Raw genomic sequence first — 15,917 nt, 5'->3', positions numbered from 1 at the left:
GTACAGGCAGCACAGGGAGACGGAGCCCAACACCTGGAGGGCCCCTAAGAATCGGGTGGTCCAGCGCAGCAGCTCCCGGGGCTGGTCTTGTGTTGGAGTCACTTCTCTTGAAGTGTGCAGGGAGTTGCTGACACTCCTGTTCTGCACCATCCACCCTTGACAGCACAGTTTTCGTTTTGTGTGGAGCAGCTGTGTAAAGAGTGAGGGTCTGTTTGGGAACCAGCGCTGGTTTCATGTGTGGGCTGGTGGCGGATTTCTCTGTGAGGCTTACCTTAAAAGTCTGCTTTGTCTGATAGTGTTGTGCAAGCAAAGTCAAGATATCGAGGCTACCACACAGATCCAGCCACTGCCACAACCATCTCTCCCACCGGCTGCACCTATCCCAGCTCCTCAGGGCACTCCTTCTGTGGAGGAACTTATTCAGCAGAGTCAGTGGAACCTGCAGCAGCAGGAGCAGCATCTCCTTGCCATGAGACAGGTTGGTTGAAGATAAGCACTCTCCTGGTTTATGCTAGGCTGCCAGTGGCTGTAGAAATCAGGAGTGAGGGAGTAGAGGAAGGTTTCCCGCTGACCAGCGGTGCTGGCATCGTCTGTTGGTGAGGAGAGGGAGTATCCCTGCGCTTATTTTCGTTCTGTGGCAACTGCCATGTATGTGATGTGCTAGCAAGATGGACCTGTGATTAAAACCATTTGTTTACTAAGTGCAAAACCGTGTTTGTTTGCAGAGTGGAATAAATTGTGTGATGCTTCAACCTTTGGTTAGTGCTGCAGGTTGCTGGGAACTGCAAGACGTTCCAGCCTGGGTTCTAAGGTGGATTCTGGGGAGGAGCGGAAGGGAACTGCAAGCTTTGAACTAGTTGTTTTTTGCAGGCGACGTTTTGCTGTTAAAGATAGAGGGGACCAAACTGCACAGTTCCTGGAGGAGGCCCGTGTGCCTGGATCGTGTTCTGTACATTTAGGAGCTTGCTGCAATGACTTTTTTTCAAGATGAAGAGGTTTTAGAGGTGGAATTGAACTGGGCTTTTTCTGCAGAATGAGAAGAGCCTTTTCTTCTCAAAAACATTCAAATGACGGTGGTGACATTGCTTGTAAAAGGTCGCGGTCCTTGAGATGATACTTACGGCTAAGAGGAAGGGCATGCAGCAGCTTCGTTCTTCAGAAGAACACTGGATGTAATGTAATTCTTCCCTTTTTTCCCCTTTTTTTTCAGGAACAAATCACGTCAGCAGTAGCCCTTGCAATTGAGCAACAAATGCAGAAAGTTTTGGAAGAAACCCAGTTAGATATGAACGAATTTGACAACTTGTTGCAGCCGATAATTGACACTTGTACGAAAGATGCCATCTCAGTGAGTGCCCTGGAGCTCAGCCGTTAGCTGGGGTGTTGTGGATTAAGTGTAACTTTAATTTTGAGGCTGTCTGTGTAGTAAACAGCAGCTTTGTTGTGTTCTGTGACAGGTGAGGTGATAGCTGCTGCTTGAAAGCTTCCTTTCCTGCAGCTATTTCTCAGTTCTAGGAAGTCCATATGATGTGAACACACTAACTTAAAATATTAAATTTGCTTTTTGAAGGCTGGCAAGAACTGGATGTTTAGTAACGCGAAATCTCCTGCGCACTGTGAGCTGATGGCGGGGCACCTGCGAAACCGCATCACGGCAGAAGGAGCCCACTTTGAGCTTCGCTTACATCTCATCTACTTAATCAATGATGTCCTGCATCACTGGTGAGAATTACACTGGGTTGTCAGTTTGATGTTTGGGTGAATTTGGGGAGCTCTCTGTACCAGATACACTGTTAGTTTGACTAGTCACTATTTATTTTTAATTATTCATTATTTTTGGCAGCTGTCTTAAGATGTCTGTAGTTGACAAAAGATCATGTGCTTTAATAATTAAATTGAGCTGTTACCTACTTTGTGGGCTGGTTTTTTTTCCTCCAGATGAGACTTTACAGTACATTGTAAAGGCAGGAACTCTCTGGTTTGTGAATCTGCTACTTTCAGTGTTGCAGAAGGTGGGATGAACTGACCGTTACGATGCTCTTGGTGTTCTAGTGAAAGGCAGTAACTCTTCTCTTCCTGGTCCTTTTTTGAAGCCAGCGGAAGCAAGCACGAGATCTTCTGGCTGCTCTACAGAAGGTGGTTGTGCCTATTTATTGTACCAGTTTTCTGGCAGTGGAGGAGGATAAGCAACAGAAAATTGCCAGAGTGAGTATCTGGGTTTGGTTTAACTGCGCCTCGTCGCATTAGGGTAGTGCTGGATAAATTCACTAATAGGAGGATGGAAGAGGACTGCTGAGATTTCTCTAGTGTGATTGTCTTCATAAAGTCTATTACAGGATGTGCTTTAATTTGTGTTGTAACGAGAACTGAAAAGTGCCAGGGCTTTATTTAAATGTTATCATAGTGATGAATGCGTCTGAATCTCGGGTGGTTCAAAGGCGGTGCTGGAATCCTAGGTCTTTTGAGAAAGTTAGAGCCGTAGAAATGCTGTGCCTCGATTTGTCTCTTGTTGTTCATCATTTCTAACACTTTTCACTCTTGAATTTATGCAGCTTCTTCAACTATGGGAGAAAAATGGGTACTTTGATGAGTCAATTATTCAGCAGTTACAGAGCCCGGCTCTTGGACTTGGCCAGTACCAGGTTAGTCACGAAAGAAAAGTAGCACTTTTCTATTTGTGTAAATATTTTGAAAACAAAGTCAGAAAATGTTTTCCTTTTTCGAAAGGAAGATATTAATTCCCTCCTTCTCTCCCTCTTGAAGTTGTTTACAAGGGAGAATAATGTAAAAAATAACCTTCTTATTTCAAACGCTCAATATATACACTGTCACATCCGGCTGCTGGTACGGTCCCAGATCATCTGTTTGCGTTTGTAACTGCTGCAGTCGTGTCTGGATTTGACAGCGTGTTCCCTTGGTATGGAAACGAGTGTTTGATAAAAAGGAAACTAAAGAAAGCGTACTTTAAATTGGATACGCTAAGCGTAACCACCATGGCAGCAGGAACTATTCATTTCTGCATTATAACGAGCGCTGTAGATTTTAGCCGTATTCAGAAGCTGGGCATTAATCTAGAGAGGGGACTGCAGCCTGCAGGGAGTGTTGTGGAAATCCTGCCAGAGCATTGTAGGTGGCTGGGTTGTCCAGCAGGTCATCCTGCATTCCCAGCAGCTATTGGGAGGGGGTGGAGGCCGATAGCAGAGATTCTGAACGAGCACATGTGTTAGTGACAGTGTTCACTTGTTCTTCGTAATGTATTCTTTTATCAGGCCAATCTGATCACTGAGTACGCCACGGTAGTCCAGCCTGTGCAGGTGGCCTTCCAGCAGCAGATACAGAACCTGAAAACGCAGCACGAGGAGTTTGTCAACAGTCTGACGCAGCAGCAGCAGCAACAAATACAAATACCTCCGCTAGAGAACGAGGTGAAATCCACCCCCCCGCCTCAAGCCCCCACAGCAGCACCAGCCTCAGCTCCACCATCTGCTCCAGTTACACAAGCAGGTGCTGACCTGGTCTGGGCACCTGTGCAGAAATCGGGGCGGGGGGGGTGGGGGGCAACGCTGTGAGCTTGTTTTGCTCCTTTTTTAGCAGCGAGGTGCTGTGCTGGTTGGGTTCAGGAAGAGCCTGGTGCTGTTTGCAGCTGGTGCAGTCTGATGCTTGAATATAGAAAGAACTGAAGAGTTGAATGTTAAACACTTTGGAAATCCTCCACCCGTAATAGATTTCTGCAGAATTCTGCAAAATTCAGATAGAGCCTGTGTTGGTGCTTTATTAGCTACGCGTGTCCTGCATGCTTACAATAGTCTCCGCTTTGTTTCAGATGATGGTAAATCTCAGCTGCCTTTAGCTGGTTCTACAGAATATGACACCACAGGGTCTGGAGTGCAGGATCCTGCCTCCGGCGGACCACGTGGCCCTGGATCTCATGATCAGATTCCTCCAAATAAACCACCCTGGTTCGACCAACCTCACCCTGTTGCACCATGGGGTCAACAACAGGTAAGAAACATAGTTCTGAAATGAGATGTAGAGGGAGGTGGAGGTTCAGAATGACCATCGTGGATGTGGAAGTGAGATAAGAAGCTGTGAAGTGCCAAACTTACTCAATCTGAGCCCAGCTAAAGGCCAAGTATAAATTGTGTTTCAGTTTGTCAACCATCACGCTCTCGCTGTGGACAAGCAGAACAAGAACTAGAGCTTCTGCTTCAGTTTGGTCTTTTCCTGTCTTTTCTCTGAAGCTGCAGTTATTCAGACCTTGTATTCGGAAGTTCTTTCCCCTGTGCGTGTTGCTGACAGGCTGTGCTTGCTTTCAAAGGTAGATTGGTTTTGTTGCGTTCTTTATTTTTATAGCCCAATGACCAGGCTTCTTTTCTTCACCAGCAGGGACCACCTCATTGTCCTCCCTGGAATAACAACCATGAAGGAATGTGGAACGAACAGAGAGATCAAGGCTGGAACAATCAGCGAGAGACACCTTGGAACAACCAGCCCGATCCTTCTTGGAACAACCAGTTTGAAGCACCATGGAACAACCAGCATGAACAACCTCCATGGGGTGGGGGTCAAAGGGAACCTCCATTTCGAATGCAGCGGCCACCTCACTTCAGAGGCCCATTTCCTCCACATCAGCAACATCCCCAATTCAACCAGCCCCCGCATCCGCATAATTTCAACCGCTTTCCACCTCGCTTCATGCAGGATGATTTTCCACCTCGCCATCCCTTTGAAAGGCCTCCTTATCCTCATCGTTTTGATTACCCCCAGGGGGATTTTCCTCAAGGTAAAGTGTGTACCAGGCCAGGTTTTCTTACATTGTGATTGCTGATTGCAGTGCTTTGGGGTGACAGCTTGTTCTTGGTGGACTGTTGTGGTTTTCCTGAGAAATGTTGAGTTTGGGAGTTTGGGAAGCTGCTGCTGACAACTCAGTAGGAAATCCACACAGAGTTGAGTACTTCCGTCCCTAATGGATGCAGACAACTAGAACCTGTAATCCCAGCTCCCGTCAGCATCTGTCCAGGCACCCCTTTTGTCACTACTTCACTTCAAATCGGAAGCTCAAAGGCGAGAAGCAGGATTAGCCTGTTAATTGATCTCCTGTGCATCAGGCCGTAGGTGCGGCTCTTCAGCTGTGCCCTCCTCACATGGAGACAGTTAGAGGAAGCCGGGCTGGAAGCATTTGTTCTTGTACATACATTCATCCGTGCCCCTTCTTCTCTTTACTGCCAAGCTCGCTAATTATCTGCTGCAGTCGTGTGTGTCTTGGTAGTGTCTGGTGAGATGCTCCTTACCGCAGTTCTCCCGTTCCGTTTGCTCTCTTCCTGGAACACGGGGATGGCTGAGCACGTAGTCGGTGCGCTGCTTGCCTGGCCTCTGTGGCTCAGGTTTGGCGGCCAGCTCCTTCCAGCCTGCTTAGTTCTGCCCTGAGGTGGGTTTGATTTCACATGCAGGAGATTATTCTGGAATGATCATGAGCAGTGTGAAGTCTAAAGCTCACTGTGGTTCCGTGTGACAGGCCACTTACAGGGCATGGTAACTGCTCTTCTGAGACTTGTTATTTTAAGCTTAAAAGATTCTCAATTCCCTAAGTCCAAAAAACTTTGTGAACTGATGAGTTAGAGCTTAAATATTTAGGATTGTGATTAACTTCTCCAGTAGAGATTGTTCCCTTTTTATTTTTCCTTTGGGTTGTTTGTTTGGGTTTGGGTTGTGGTACTGAGTAGGGAGAACAGCTTTCCTTGTCCTGGGGGAATTAGGGTTTAAGCTCAGAAAAAGGTGCTCTGTTTTGTAGTGGTGGTCCAAAACCTCTCTTTCATGGAAGGTTGTTGGACAAGGGGATCTACTGAAACTGGTACCTACAATTAGGAAAGTGGTGAAGCGAGGACAATGCAGACTGTGCTCGAGTTCTGGTGAAGATGACTCGGACAGTACTGCCTGAGGATTGGGCAGTGGCTGTAATGGCTTTTCCTGGAAAAACCGTTGGTCCTGCTGCAGCAGATGTTGATTTCCGGTCGTGCATTTTTCTCTGGGTAGTGCAGTGGGCTCGGCAGGGTGTCCTGGCGTTCATGGCAAGTGCTTTGTCCATCAGTGACTGGATGGATGTCATTCGCTTCTCTATTTTAACAGGATATTATCTCTACCTCTGCTCAAAACGCCTCTTTAAACAAAGTATTTTCTTGTCACCTACTCATGTGAGTTAATTCCTGCCACATTTATTTCTTTGTATGATTCAGCTTAGAGACAGAGCTATTTCCAGGTCCGTGTGAAGCCGTGGTTGTGTATCAGGCTTCAGGAACAGATCCCATCAGTCGCTGGGCTGCTGCACTGAAACCTTTTGCTCGTGCCTCTTTCTTGTGGTACTCTCTGAGCGCAGTATGTCCCAAAGCAAGCAGTGGCTTAGGGCTGACGCATCCTGTTGTCTTGAGAGCAGTCACGGTGGCCAGGGAGGGAGATGCACTGCAGGATGTTCATGGCTGTGACCTGTAGCCAGCCCTTAGTTCTTCAGGTCTTTTGCTTTTCTGGTTCAGCAAGGCTCTGGGTGCCTTGCAGATGTGTTTTTAGGACAAATGCGCTAACTGAAGTATTCTCTGATTGCCTTCTTTTCTCTATAGCTAAATAAAACATTTTAACCCTCCCACTCTGCAGAAATCGGACCTCCTCATCATCACCCTGGTCACAGATTGCCTCATCCTGGAATCAGCGAGCATCCTCCCTGGGGAGGGCCACAGCACCCTGATTTCGGGCCTCCCCCGCATGGATTTAACGGGCAGCCTCCTCACATGCGGCGACAAGGGCCCCCTCACATGAACCACGATGATCCTAGTCTGGTGCCAAACGTTCCCTACTTTGATCTTCCTGCGGGACTAATGGCTCCACTCGTAAAAGTAAGTGCTTGTGCTGGGCCCTAACGAGGATTAACAGCTCAAAATCCCATCCCATAGGGACAGTTTAACACGAACTGTTGTAATTTCAAGTCTTTCCATTCAGCAACCACCAGGGGCAGGAGCAGGGGGAGAAAGTAGTGAAAATGGTAAAATTTTGAAGTATTGTGTCCTGGTGAAAGCTGTTTGAGCTCATCTATGTGAAAGACTAATTTACTCTTGAAAACCTTACCCCTGTTTTTGGAAAACAGAAATCCCCAGTGATTTCCAGATGGACAGAGGGACCTTGCAGTCCTGATGTGGCCACTGTGTTCTTGGCATTCAGAGTTCGTTCTTACCAAGATGTTTTGCAACACTAATGTTATATATTTAACGAAGTGGTGGAGAGCAGGAAATGTGCCTGTATCCGCATCTTCGGGGACACACACATCTTGCATTCTGTGTGAGATGAACGAATGGGTCTCTTCCGTCTCTAACTTTGCGTCACTCTCAGCACACACCAGCTTTTGCCAGGCTTCCACCCGGCCACTGTTATCACAAAGGTGGACAGATGAGATCTGCATTTTATCTGCCTGGCGACCCAGTTAGTGCTGCAGCCCCTGTCGTGCTGCCTTTTCTCGTGCAACTCAAACTGGTAGCGATAGCACGAGAAAGCGCTGGGTCACCTGCAGAATCCTTATTTCTGGACCGGTTTTTATCCCCTGGTGAAATGGGAGGTCCCTACACGGTTAAATCTGTATTTCTCTCTTCAGGTAGCCACCCCATGACACATGACACGAATGTAATTTGTTTTGTTTCCGGCAGCTTGAAGATCATGAGTATAAACCTTTAGATCCTAAAGATATACGTCTTCCACCCCCAATGCCCCCCAGTGAGAGACTCCTGGCTGCGGTGGAGGCATTTTATAGTCCACCATCTCATGACAGGCCTAGAAACAGGTAAGAGTAGGTATAGCTGGCAATGTGGTAAGGAAAATGCCCTGAGAAGCTGTCTCAAACCACGAAGTGCCTCCCTCTTCCTTCGCCTGTGTCTTGGTTCTTCTAATGCTGAACTGAGTGCTCTTGTTGTGTTTAAACTGCACACGCTGTGTGACCTTACGCTGAGATTTGTGAGACCTTTTTGCCCAGGCCCTTTGCTCCCTACAAAATGTAGCGGGAACCCTGAGCGTCTCCCTTGATCCAGGTAGAGTCTGACAGGTGTCGGTTCTATGTGTGGTTGATTTATTGCAGTGAAGGCTGGGAGCAGAACGGACTGTACGAATTCTTCAGAGCTAAAATGAGGGCGAGGCGGAGGAAGGGTCAGGAGAAGAGAAACAGGTGAGCGATCCTGTCTGCCGCCTTGCGATGCACGCTGCTCGTTGGGAAGGGGCTAGGCATACCCTGGGCTCACTGCAGAGGGGAGGTCTGCTCAGCAACGTGCTGGTGGAATAACTGAGGTTCAACTCGCTGGGATTTCTCGAATCTGCAGCAAATAGTTTTTGCCACGCTCAAGTTTTCCCTGGATTGTCTGCAGAAACGCTTGTGTGTCATACAAATCTGATCAGAAGAACGTTTGCAGTTGTCATGCTCCTCCCAGGAGTTTCACGGGGGTTTCTCTGTTTCTGTCTGTGCAGTGGCCCTTCTCGGTCTCGCAGTCGGTCTAAAAGTCGAGGTCGTTCATCCTCGCGGTCCAATTCGCGATCTTCAAAGTCATCTGGCTCCTATTCGAGGTCTCGCTCTCGCTCTTGCTCTCGCTCACGATCCTATTCACGCTCTCAGTCCAGGTAGAGTGCAACGGGCTGAACCCTGGAAAGTTGGCTGGGTGGGAAAAGACCAACCCTCAGGGCTGGATGAGGAGCCCTGGATGCTGCCCTGGTACCTTGTGCCTCTGATCTCGTGTGCTCTCTCTTTCCAGAAGCCGGAGCAGGTCCCGCTCTTCACACAGCCGCTCGCGATCGCGGTCACGATCAAGATCAAAATCGTACTCGCCAGGAAGGCGACGCCGGTCCCGCTCTCGCAGCCCCACTCCTCCGTGAGCAGCTTTTGGGTTTTTTCTTTCTCTTTTTAGCTGGGTCATTTGGAGAAGTCTCGCCGCGGGCTTTCTCATCAGCTGGGTGTAACCAGCATTTCAACAAACAGTAGAAAAGAAGATGGAAAGCAGATGTAGAAATGATTTATATGCTGTGTGTGCTTAAAGAGAGGGTATCACTGTGGTGGGGGCTTTTTGTTACAGCAAGACGCTGTGCAGCTCTGAAGGCTTCCGAGGAGGCAGGAGGAATCCTCTCAAGTCCTCTCTGTTCAGAAGACAACCATTGTGTTTGGTTTCCCTTGAACTGAGAAGCGGGCAGGGTGTTCCTGGCACCTCAAAGAGCTTTATAAAAGCACAGCGTAGTGGAGCGGATGGGATTGTGTTGGGTGTTGATGTTTAACAGCACGGAAGTGACTTTGCTTTGTTCTTCATTTGGTCTTTTTATTTTCTTAGTTCTTCTGCTGGTTTGGGCTCCAGTTCTGGGCCTCCTATACCAGAATCAAGACTTGGAGAAGAAAATAAAGGCCATCAAATGCTGGTGAAGATGGGTAAGATGCTGTTCTGGCGTCTTCGGCCAGGAAGCAAAATCAGGCACCAAACCTTTGGATACAGTTAGTTAACGCATGTTCTTAAGTCATTGTCCCTTGGTACCGCGTGGCCAGCGTAAGGCTATTCCGAGGTACAAGTGTAGAGGACGTGGCGCAGTGCTGGTAGTGCCTTTCAGGGGTGGCTGTGGAGAACGGGGACATAAGTTTGCCATCAGATAGAACTCCTCTCCCCAGGGTGTTTCATCTCCCTGTGGTGTAAATCAGCAGGGCTGGCTGCACAGACAGGGCTTGCACACTTTCCCCTTGCCCCCCTAAAAGTTTTTGGGGATTGTGCTGATGTTCAGCAGCTCCCAAATCTCAGCGTATTTGTGCTTTTGAAATAAATAGGACAGTTCATACGTCGTTCCAGGCTGGCTGTGGCCATCCTGCTATAGCAGATAGGCACTTTGGTCAAATGTCAGTGCTTGCCTGGCTTCAGAATTCTAGTAATAAACCCACAGTTAGAGGATTGGCGTGTTGTTGTGTCCCTCCCGCAGGATGGAGTGGATCCGGTGGACTGGGAGCCAAGGAACAAGGAATCCAGGATCCAATTAAAGGAGGGGATATCCGAGACAAGTGGGATCAATATAAAGGAGTGGGCGTTGCATTAGATGACCCTTACGAAAACTACCGAAGAAATAAAAGTTACTCGTTTATCGCCCGCATGAAGGCCAGGGATGAATGTAAGTGAATGTTCCTGAACCGTTAAAACCCGTGCAGATGTGATAGAGGTTTTGTCCCATTTACTGTAACCCAAATCAGAAGGCTCGTAACTCTTAATTCTTTCTCGTGTAACAGATACAATAAGCCAACAGGTAAGTAGGCGCGTGCTCTAATGCAGCATCTTGTCCCTCTAGGAGTTGTGGTGTTTTCTCATTTCCCCAACGTCCATTAACTAGTGTTCTGTGTCAGCTCCCAGTTTCCTCCCATTAGCGCCTCGTTCTGCCAAAGCCAGAACTGGTCAAAAGTCCAGTGTAGCGCAGGAAGGGCTCAGAGACAGTGGAGGTGCTGCTCAGAGATAAAGACCCAAATGCTGGGTTTTGCAGAGAGTCTGTTCCGTAGAACAACTACGCTTGCCAATGACCAGAAGGGAAAGACCTGCCATTCTGAACGAAAAGTCACTTCTGCCCCTGGCTGCAGTAGACCTGAGTAGTGAAACGGGTTCAAGTAAAGCCCAGACTGAACAGAGCCCTCTTTCACAAAACGCTTCGGAGAGCTCAGGTGACTGCAGAATGTGTAAGAACTCTTCTCCCTATTGTTTCAGCGAAGCGTGAAACGCAAGACCCTCCACCACCCGAATAAGATTCTCTGAAGAAAGATGTCTTGCATCTTCTACAAAACATTAGACTTGTCTAAATCCGGATTAAAGTCTGGAGGAAGTGACAAATGAGTTACTTTAAAAGCTCTGGTCAAAAATGGAAAGCTATGACACGTACTTCACTTGTCGCTTAGCGGTTAAGAAAGGCCAGTCGTTATTGCGGCACGTCTAGCAAGTTTAAGAATTCCCATTTATTTTGCCAAATTGAACTAGTTACCCATTTGATACTAGAACTAACCCCCCGCCCCGCTGTCCCCGGTGCAGGCTTGTGATTCATTCATTCCTGTGGAATACAGACGTTATCTGATGTGGCTGTTGTTCTCCAGTTCCATAATGTATGTTTATTTCTCTCAAAAGGTTAATTCTATTTGAAGTGGAGGGGTGCTGCCTTGGGATCAAGTCAGACTGATGCTGAGCAGTGTATCCTAATGTCTAAATGGGGAATGAAGCATCTAGATCCAGTACAGGTGACCTAAGAGCACTGTGCGAGCTTGTTAGAACCTACCACCCAACTTAACGCCCCTACACACCAGCTGCTGCAGTCACCACTCTGCTCAGAACACGAGGGTTCACTGTTCTAGCTCGTCACGCGCTCTAAGGGATGGTCAACGCTTTGTAATGGAAGACATTCTTTAAGCTTTTTATATTTTTGTATATACCCTTTAATAAAAGCTGATTAGTTCGACAGAAGAGAATCCATTTTCTCTGCTCTGCCGGTTTCTAACGATGAAACACTCTTGGAAACTTCCTTTAATCTAAATGAGAAAAAAATCCCAACCTTTTGTAACTGTTTCCAGAAAGCACCAGCTGAAAGTGTTAGGCCCTTCCACTGCACTTCACTCCCGAGGTCCGTGTGGTGGTAACCTCGTCCAGAGGCGTGTGTTTGTATAGCAGAAACCCTCCTCATATGGTGAAATATCAGTTTGTTCTAGATCTACTGTAGTTGTGGAACTGTACCTGTCTGTGAAGCCGCATACACCACCTGTATGTTACCAACTTGTGAGTTTTATTGTTTTGCCTTCCAATAAACATTTTTTTTTTTAGTAAAAATAAAAGGGTGGCTCATATCTCAGAGTAAGCGGATTCCCGTATGTTGGCTCTAAGCCTTCCTGGTAGTGAGTTCATCGTTCCTTTGGGTGTGTTTGGTTTTGCAGTGACCTGACAAGGCTGACTCTGAACACTGTTTAAACAGGGCCCTAAGCTCAGGACGTGGTACTTGTCGCTGTCATCGTCCTCCTCACGTGCTCTAGTGCAGACTCACTTCTCTTGTGATCGCGATAGAAATGTGCACGCTGTGATGACTGACCACGCTCCCTTCCCTCCTGACCACGCAGGGAAGTGGTTTCTTTTCTTGCTGAACACTGACATGGTTTGGCCAAAGACTCCTGACGATCCTCCACTGTGTACATTTGTAAAAAATTACATACATATTTATGTACTAAAATAATTCTCTGTGGCAGGATCTGTCACAGTTAGTGCAAACCTTCCAGTGCACAGGTTACAACTGTCTGTGCGATTTGGAAGGGTTTCTTCTTCCAGCTCTGATCTCCAACTTAAAATTCAGAGTCAAACCCATTTTTCCTCCTGTGCTTTCCGAATTTCTTCCCGTGCCTCTTCGAGCGTTAGAGGTGGGGATTTGTGATTCTTGATGTACTGCAAAAGACAGTTAACGTACATATTTCTTTATTATGTGAACACCTTCTAGTATTTAATAAACAATAAACCCTCTTGTCAAGATAAGCTGCACTTTTCTACACCAGCAGCAGCCCCCGATACCCTGTGGCAGCGTTCGGCAGATCCCTGCTGTCGGAGCAGAGCTCACGCCACAGCGCAATGCTCCCCTTCCCCAGCCGCTCCCCAGGAGGGCTTCAGTCTTCCCTGAGGGAACTCCTGCCTCGTGAGCGCTGCGGGCACGAGCATTAGTGTCCTCCAATATAAACTTTACCTGGTTCATGAATAACACACAAAGAAAATCAGTTTGCTGCAGCTACCGGAAGCGCCTGGAAAGGGCTGTCCCCTCAGCCCACCCAGGCTGCTCTCCCGTGTCACCCAAATACCTCTTTGGTCTCCTCCAGGGTATGGTAGTGGAACCTCTTGCTCTCCAGTGACTCCACGAGGGATAAATGAAGGTGGTGAATGTTCTCCACAAACTGCTGAGTCAACACCAAGTGCTGCTTCAACATGGCATTTAAAACAAGGACTGACGGGCTGTACGCGGTCAGGGCTGCGAGAAAGGGAGAGCACGTTCGTCAGCGGCACATTACGGTCACGGGATGGGCTGCGAGATCCACGGAGGGCTTAGGTGCATAAACCAGGGCAAGAGAACAGCGAGAAACACGTTTCTCAGTACCTTCCACTGCCTCCATGCTGATGACGTGGCTGGCAAGAGGTACCGGATCAGCGTAACTGTTGCTCACAGGTGGGTCAGGGACTGCAGAGGCGTTTGCTGTGTGTGGGGAAAAAAGAGAATTACTGGGGCTGAGGGTGGGGAGGTTCAGCGCTAGAACTCGCTTCACCTTCAGCAGCCTCAGGGGACACCAGCTGCTGTGGAACGGCTGTGGAGCCCAACAGGGAATTGTGTCTGTCACACCCCAATCTTTTCTGCAGATGGAGATTAAAGCGCTGGGCTTTAGGCAGTTTCTAATTTAACGTCAGCTCAGGGAGGCTCGTACTGAGACAGCGAACACTGCTGGGGCTGATGGGCCAGCACAGAAAATACAAAAGTGTACAAATGGCCCGAACGGGGCAGGATCCCGCACACTTACTCTTTGCCCAGCAACAGGTGAACGGAGGATCCACCGTCTGAACCGCGGTGTCTCTGACAGTCGCTCTGTGCACCTCGTCACGCCACTCTCTGCGAGATGGTGATGATGCTGAAGACGGGTGTTCTCCAGAATACGTGCAGTCCTCAGAATGTTCCTCTGACATTTCTGATCCAGATTGCCTGTCTGTTGTAGACACTGACCTTTCAAAGTCCTCAGAATATTCTGTATTCACCGTTGTCTCGTCATGATCGGGATAATCCTGCTTGTCTCTAGAGAAAGCTGCAGAATCTCCACTTAAATGCTCTGAGATTTCAGCTTCAGTCGCAGTTTTTTCAATATCCCCTTCAGAAGCATAATTCAAGGCAGGCACCACATTTGTCAGTTCAGGAGAAGTTTGCTCTTTTTCCACCAGGAGTGTGTCCTTTTGGGGATATCCGTTGGATTCTGGAGTAATTTGAATGTCCGGTGCCAAATCATCAAGGCTGAGGATGTTCACTCTGAAGTCTGCAATCAAACGACAGATCATCGCGTGACTGCAGGAGAACGGCAGCACACTTTCCCTCACACGAGAGAAGTGGAAACCAATCAATCAGTACCACACTGCCGGGCTAAAGTGTGACGATAAAAACTCACAGCAGTCGATCACTAAACTCCAACTGGGCAGCAGCTCTTCCTGGAGTTTCCTCCTCTGCCTGCCGGAGGACCCGCTGACCCCAGTTCCGGCGGTTCCTGACACCCCTCATCTACACTTGTTCTTACTCAGACCCCTTAGTACATCGATACAGGAAAACTATTCTCAATGTTGTAGTTGTTTTGATGTCACCCCGGGAAACATCATTAAACTGAACCCCTTAAATCAAAAGCCAAGAAAAATACAAATTACACTAGAAAAAAAACCAGCAGATCAACATAATCCCTTTGACCAATCCCTGGTTCAGTAAAATCACACCAGTGAACCTCTAAAGTGAGTATTTGCCCATGATTGTTAGTAAATTTGCCAGTAGATTATTAGGACCATTCGCACCAAGTCTACTGAGACAGTATTTGAGAACGAACTCACCGTCTGAGCTGCTGCTGGCGGAATCTTCCCCATCGGCCGCTTCGGAAAATAATTCATCTAATGATCTTATTTCACTTCTGTCACTTCCGAGTGATATTTGGCTTTGCTTGGCGTTGCCTGATCTAGGCAGAGTTTCAGCATCGTCTTTCATGGAAGCAGAGAGCGGCTGAGCTCTCACACGACACCGCACTGACGCGTTTCTGCTGGCTGCTGAATTAACCCCACCCAAATCCCTCCTCTTCGAGTCTCTGCTCTGAAAAGAAGGTGCTTTAGGTACCTCCGTCGGTGAAACTGCCTTGTGAGATGGCAGAGCTATTCCCGGTGGAACTGGAGTCTTCCTCTTCTGAAGAGCATGAAAAGAGATTCATGTGTTATGGCATTTATTATGTAGATCATTAAAAAGGAAAACAACTCATAATGGGTAAAACCCAGTAATTTTAAAATGTGAACTGAAGTTAAATCATTTCACGAGCAAACCACAAAGGCAAAATTAAAATTCGGTTTCTGGTGTTATCTAAATGAAAAGTGAGCAACAAATTCAACACAATTTCATGGAAGTGTAAATAAAAACAGACAACCCAGCAATGTCTGTATTGACCTTTCCAACCCATTTCGAATCACTTACAAGAACTTTCCGAGCCTCACTGCCACTGGAAACCTCCAGAGAGCTCCCCATCAGCTCTCTCATTTCCTCCTCATCACTATCCACGCCAAGCTGCTGTTGAACTGTAACATTCTTTTCAGGGCTTCGGAAGCTTTTTTCTTCCCCGAGGGTCAGATTTCCACGGGTGGTAGCGTGACTCTTCAGGTATTTCTTGCCCCTTGCACTGTGTTCGTGACTGGCAGATGACAGGGACTCTTCGTCCAAAGGCTTCTGGCCCAAGTCAGCGTTTTGCAATTCCATCTCTTTTTTTCGATTCAGGATTTTGCTTTCCAGCTCTGCCACCTTCCTCAGAGCGGAGCTCGACCGTGCCTGGGAAGTGCTACCCAGAGCGCTCTTTGCTGCCTGTCCGCTCGCTGCCTGCGCAGCGCTTCCCGGCGGCTGGCACCGCTGCCGCCCAGCTACATTTTCGCTGCGCACCTTGAGGAACCGGCTGCGGCAGATCGGAGCTCTTCCAGCCGCCTCCAGCTCCGTGTCAACCGCAGCGCGGTCACCACCGGAGCGAGGAAGGGCGCTGAGGCTGGCCGTGATGATTCTGCGGGGAGCATCGCCGAGTCCCTGCCGAGAAGAGGATGCAAAGAGCCCTCAGAGGCGGAGGCAGGCGGCCCGGTTCGGCTCCCGGCTCCCCGGCCCGAACG

The 15,917-nt window shown here is 48.2% G+C and overlaps 2 protein-coding genes across 2 annotated transcripts; one reads left to right on the top strand and one right to left on the bottom strand.

Annotated features, from left to right (window-relative positions):
* Positions 1-296: 296 nt before the first annotated feature.
* On the top strand, positions 297-11,818 carry CHERP (calcium homeostasis endoplasmic reticulum protein; the record flags this gene model as incomplete). The annotated part of the gene is made up of 16 exons (XM_010142832.1): positions 297-478; positions 1,211-1,348; positions 1,571-1,722; positions 2,094-2,205; positions 2,553-2,642; positions 3,270-3,504; positions 3,824-4,002; positions 4,387-4,783; positions 6,646-6,884; positions 7,686-7,819; positions 8,111-8,197; positions 8,494-8,643; positions 8,775-8,891; positions 9,342-9,436; positions 9,973-10,158; positions 10,740-11,818. Coding segments are annotated over 16 exons (2,531 nt in total), but the record flags the coding sequence as incomplete, so codon positions are not given.
* Positions 11,819-12,359: 541 nt separating this feature from the next.
* On the bottom strand, positions 12,360-15,837 carry LOC104488761 (chromosome unknown open reading frame, human C19orf44; the record flags this gene model as incomplete). The annotated part of the gene is made up of 6 exons (XM_010142831.1): positions 12,360-12,446; positions 12,851-13,017; positions 13,144-13,239; positions 13,559-14,062; positions 14,619-14,958; positions 15,217-15,837. Coding segments are annotated over 6 exons (1,815 nt in total), but the record flags the coding sequence as incomplete, so codon positions are not given.
* Positions 15,838-15,917: the final 80 nt, after the last annotated feature.

The sequence above is a fragment of the Buceros rhinoceros genome, unplaced genomic scaffold (assembly GCF_000710305.1).
Source record: "Buceros rhinoceros silvestris isolate BGI_N320 unplaced genomic scaffold, ASM71030v1 scaffold15739, whole genome shotgun sequence".
NCBI classification, from domain to species: domain Eukaryota; kingdom Metazoa; phylum Chordata; class Aves; order Bucerotiformes; family Bucerotidae; genus Buceros; species Buceros rhinoceros.
The sequence above is the reverse complement of the archived record's forward strand: the minus strand, read 5'-3'. Positions and strand labels throughout refer to the sequence as shown.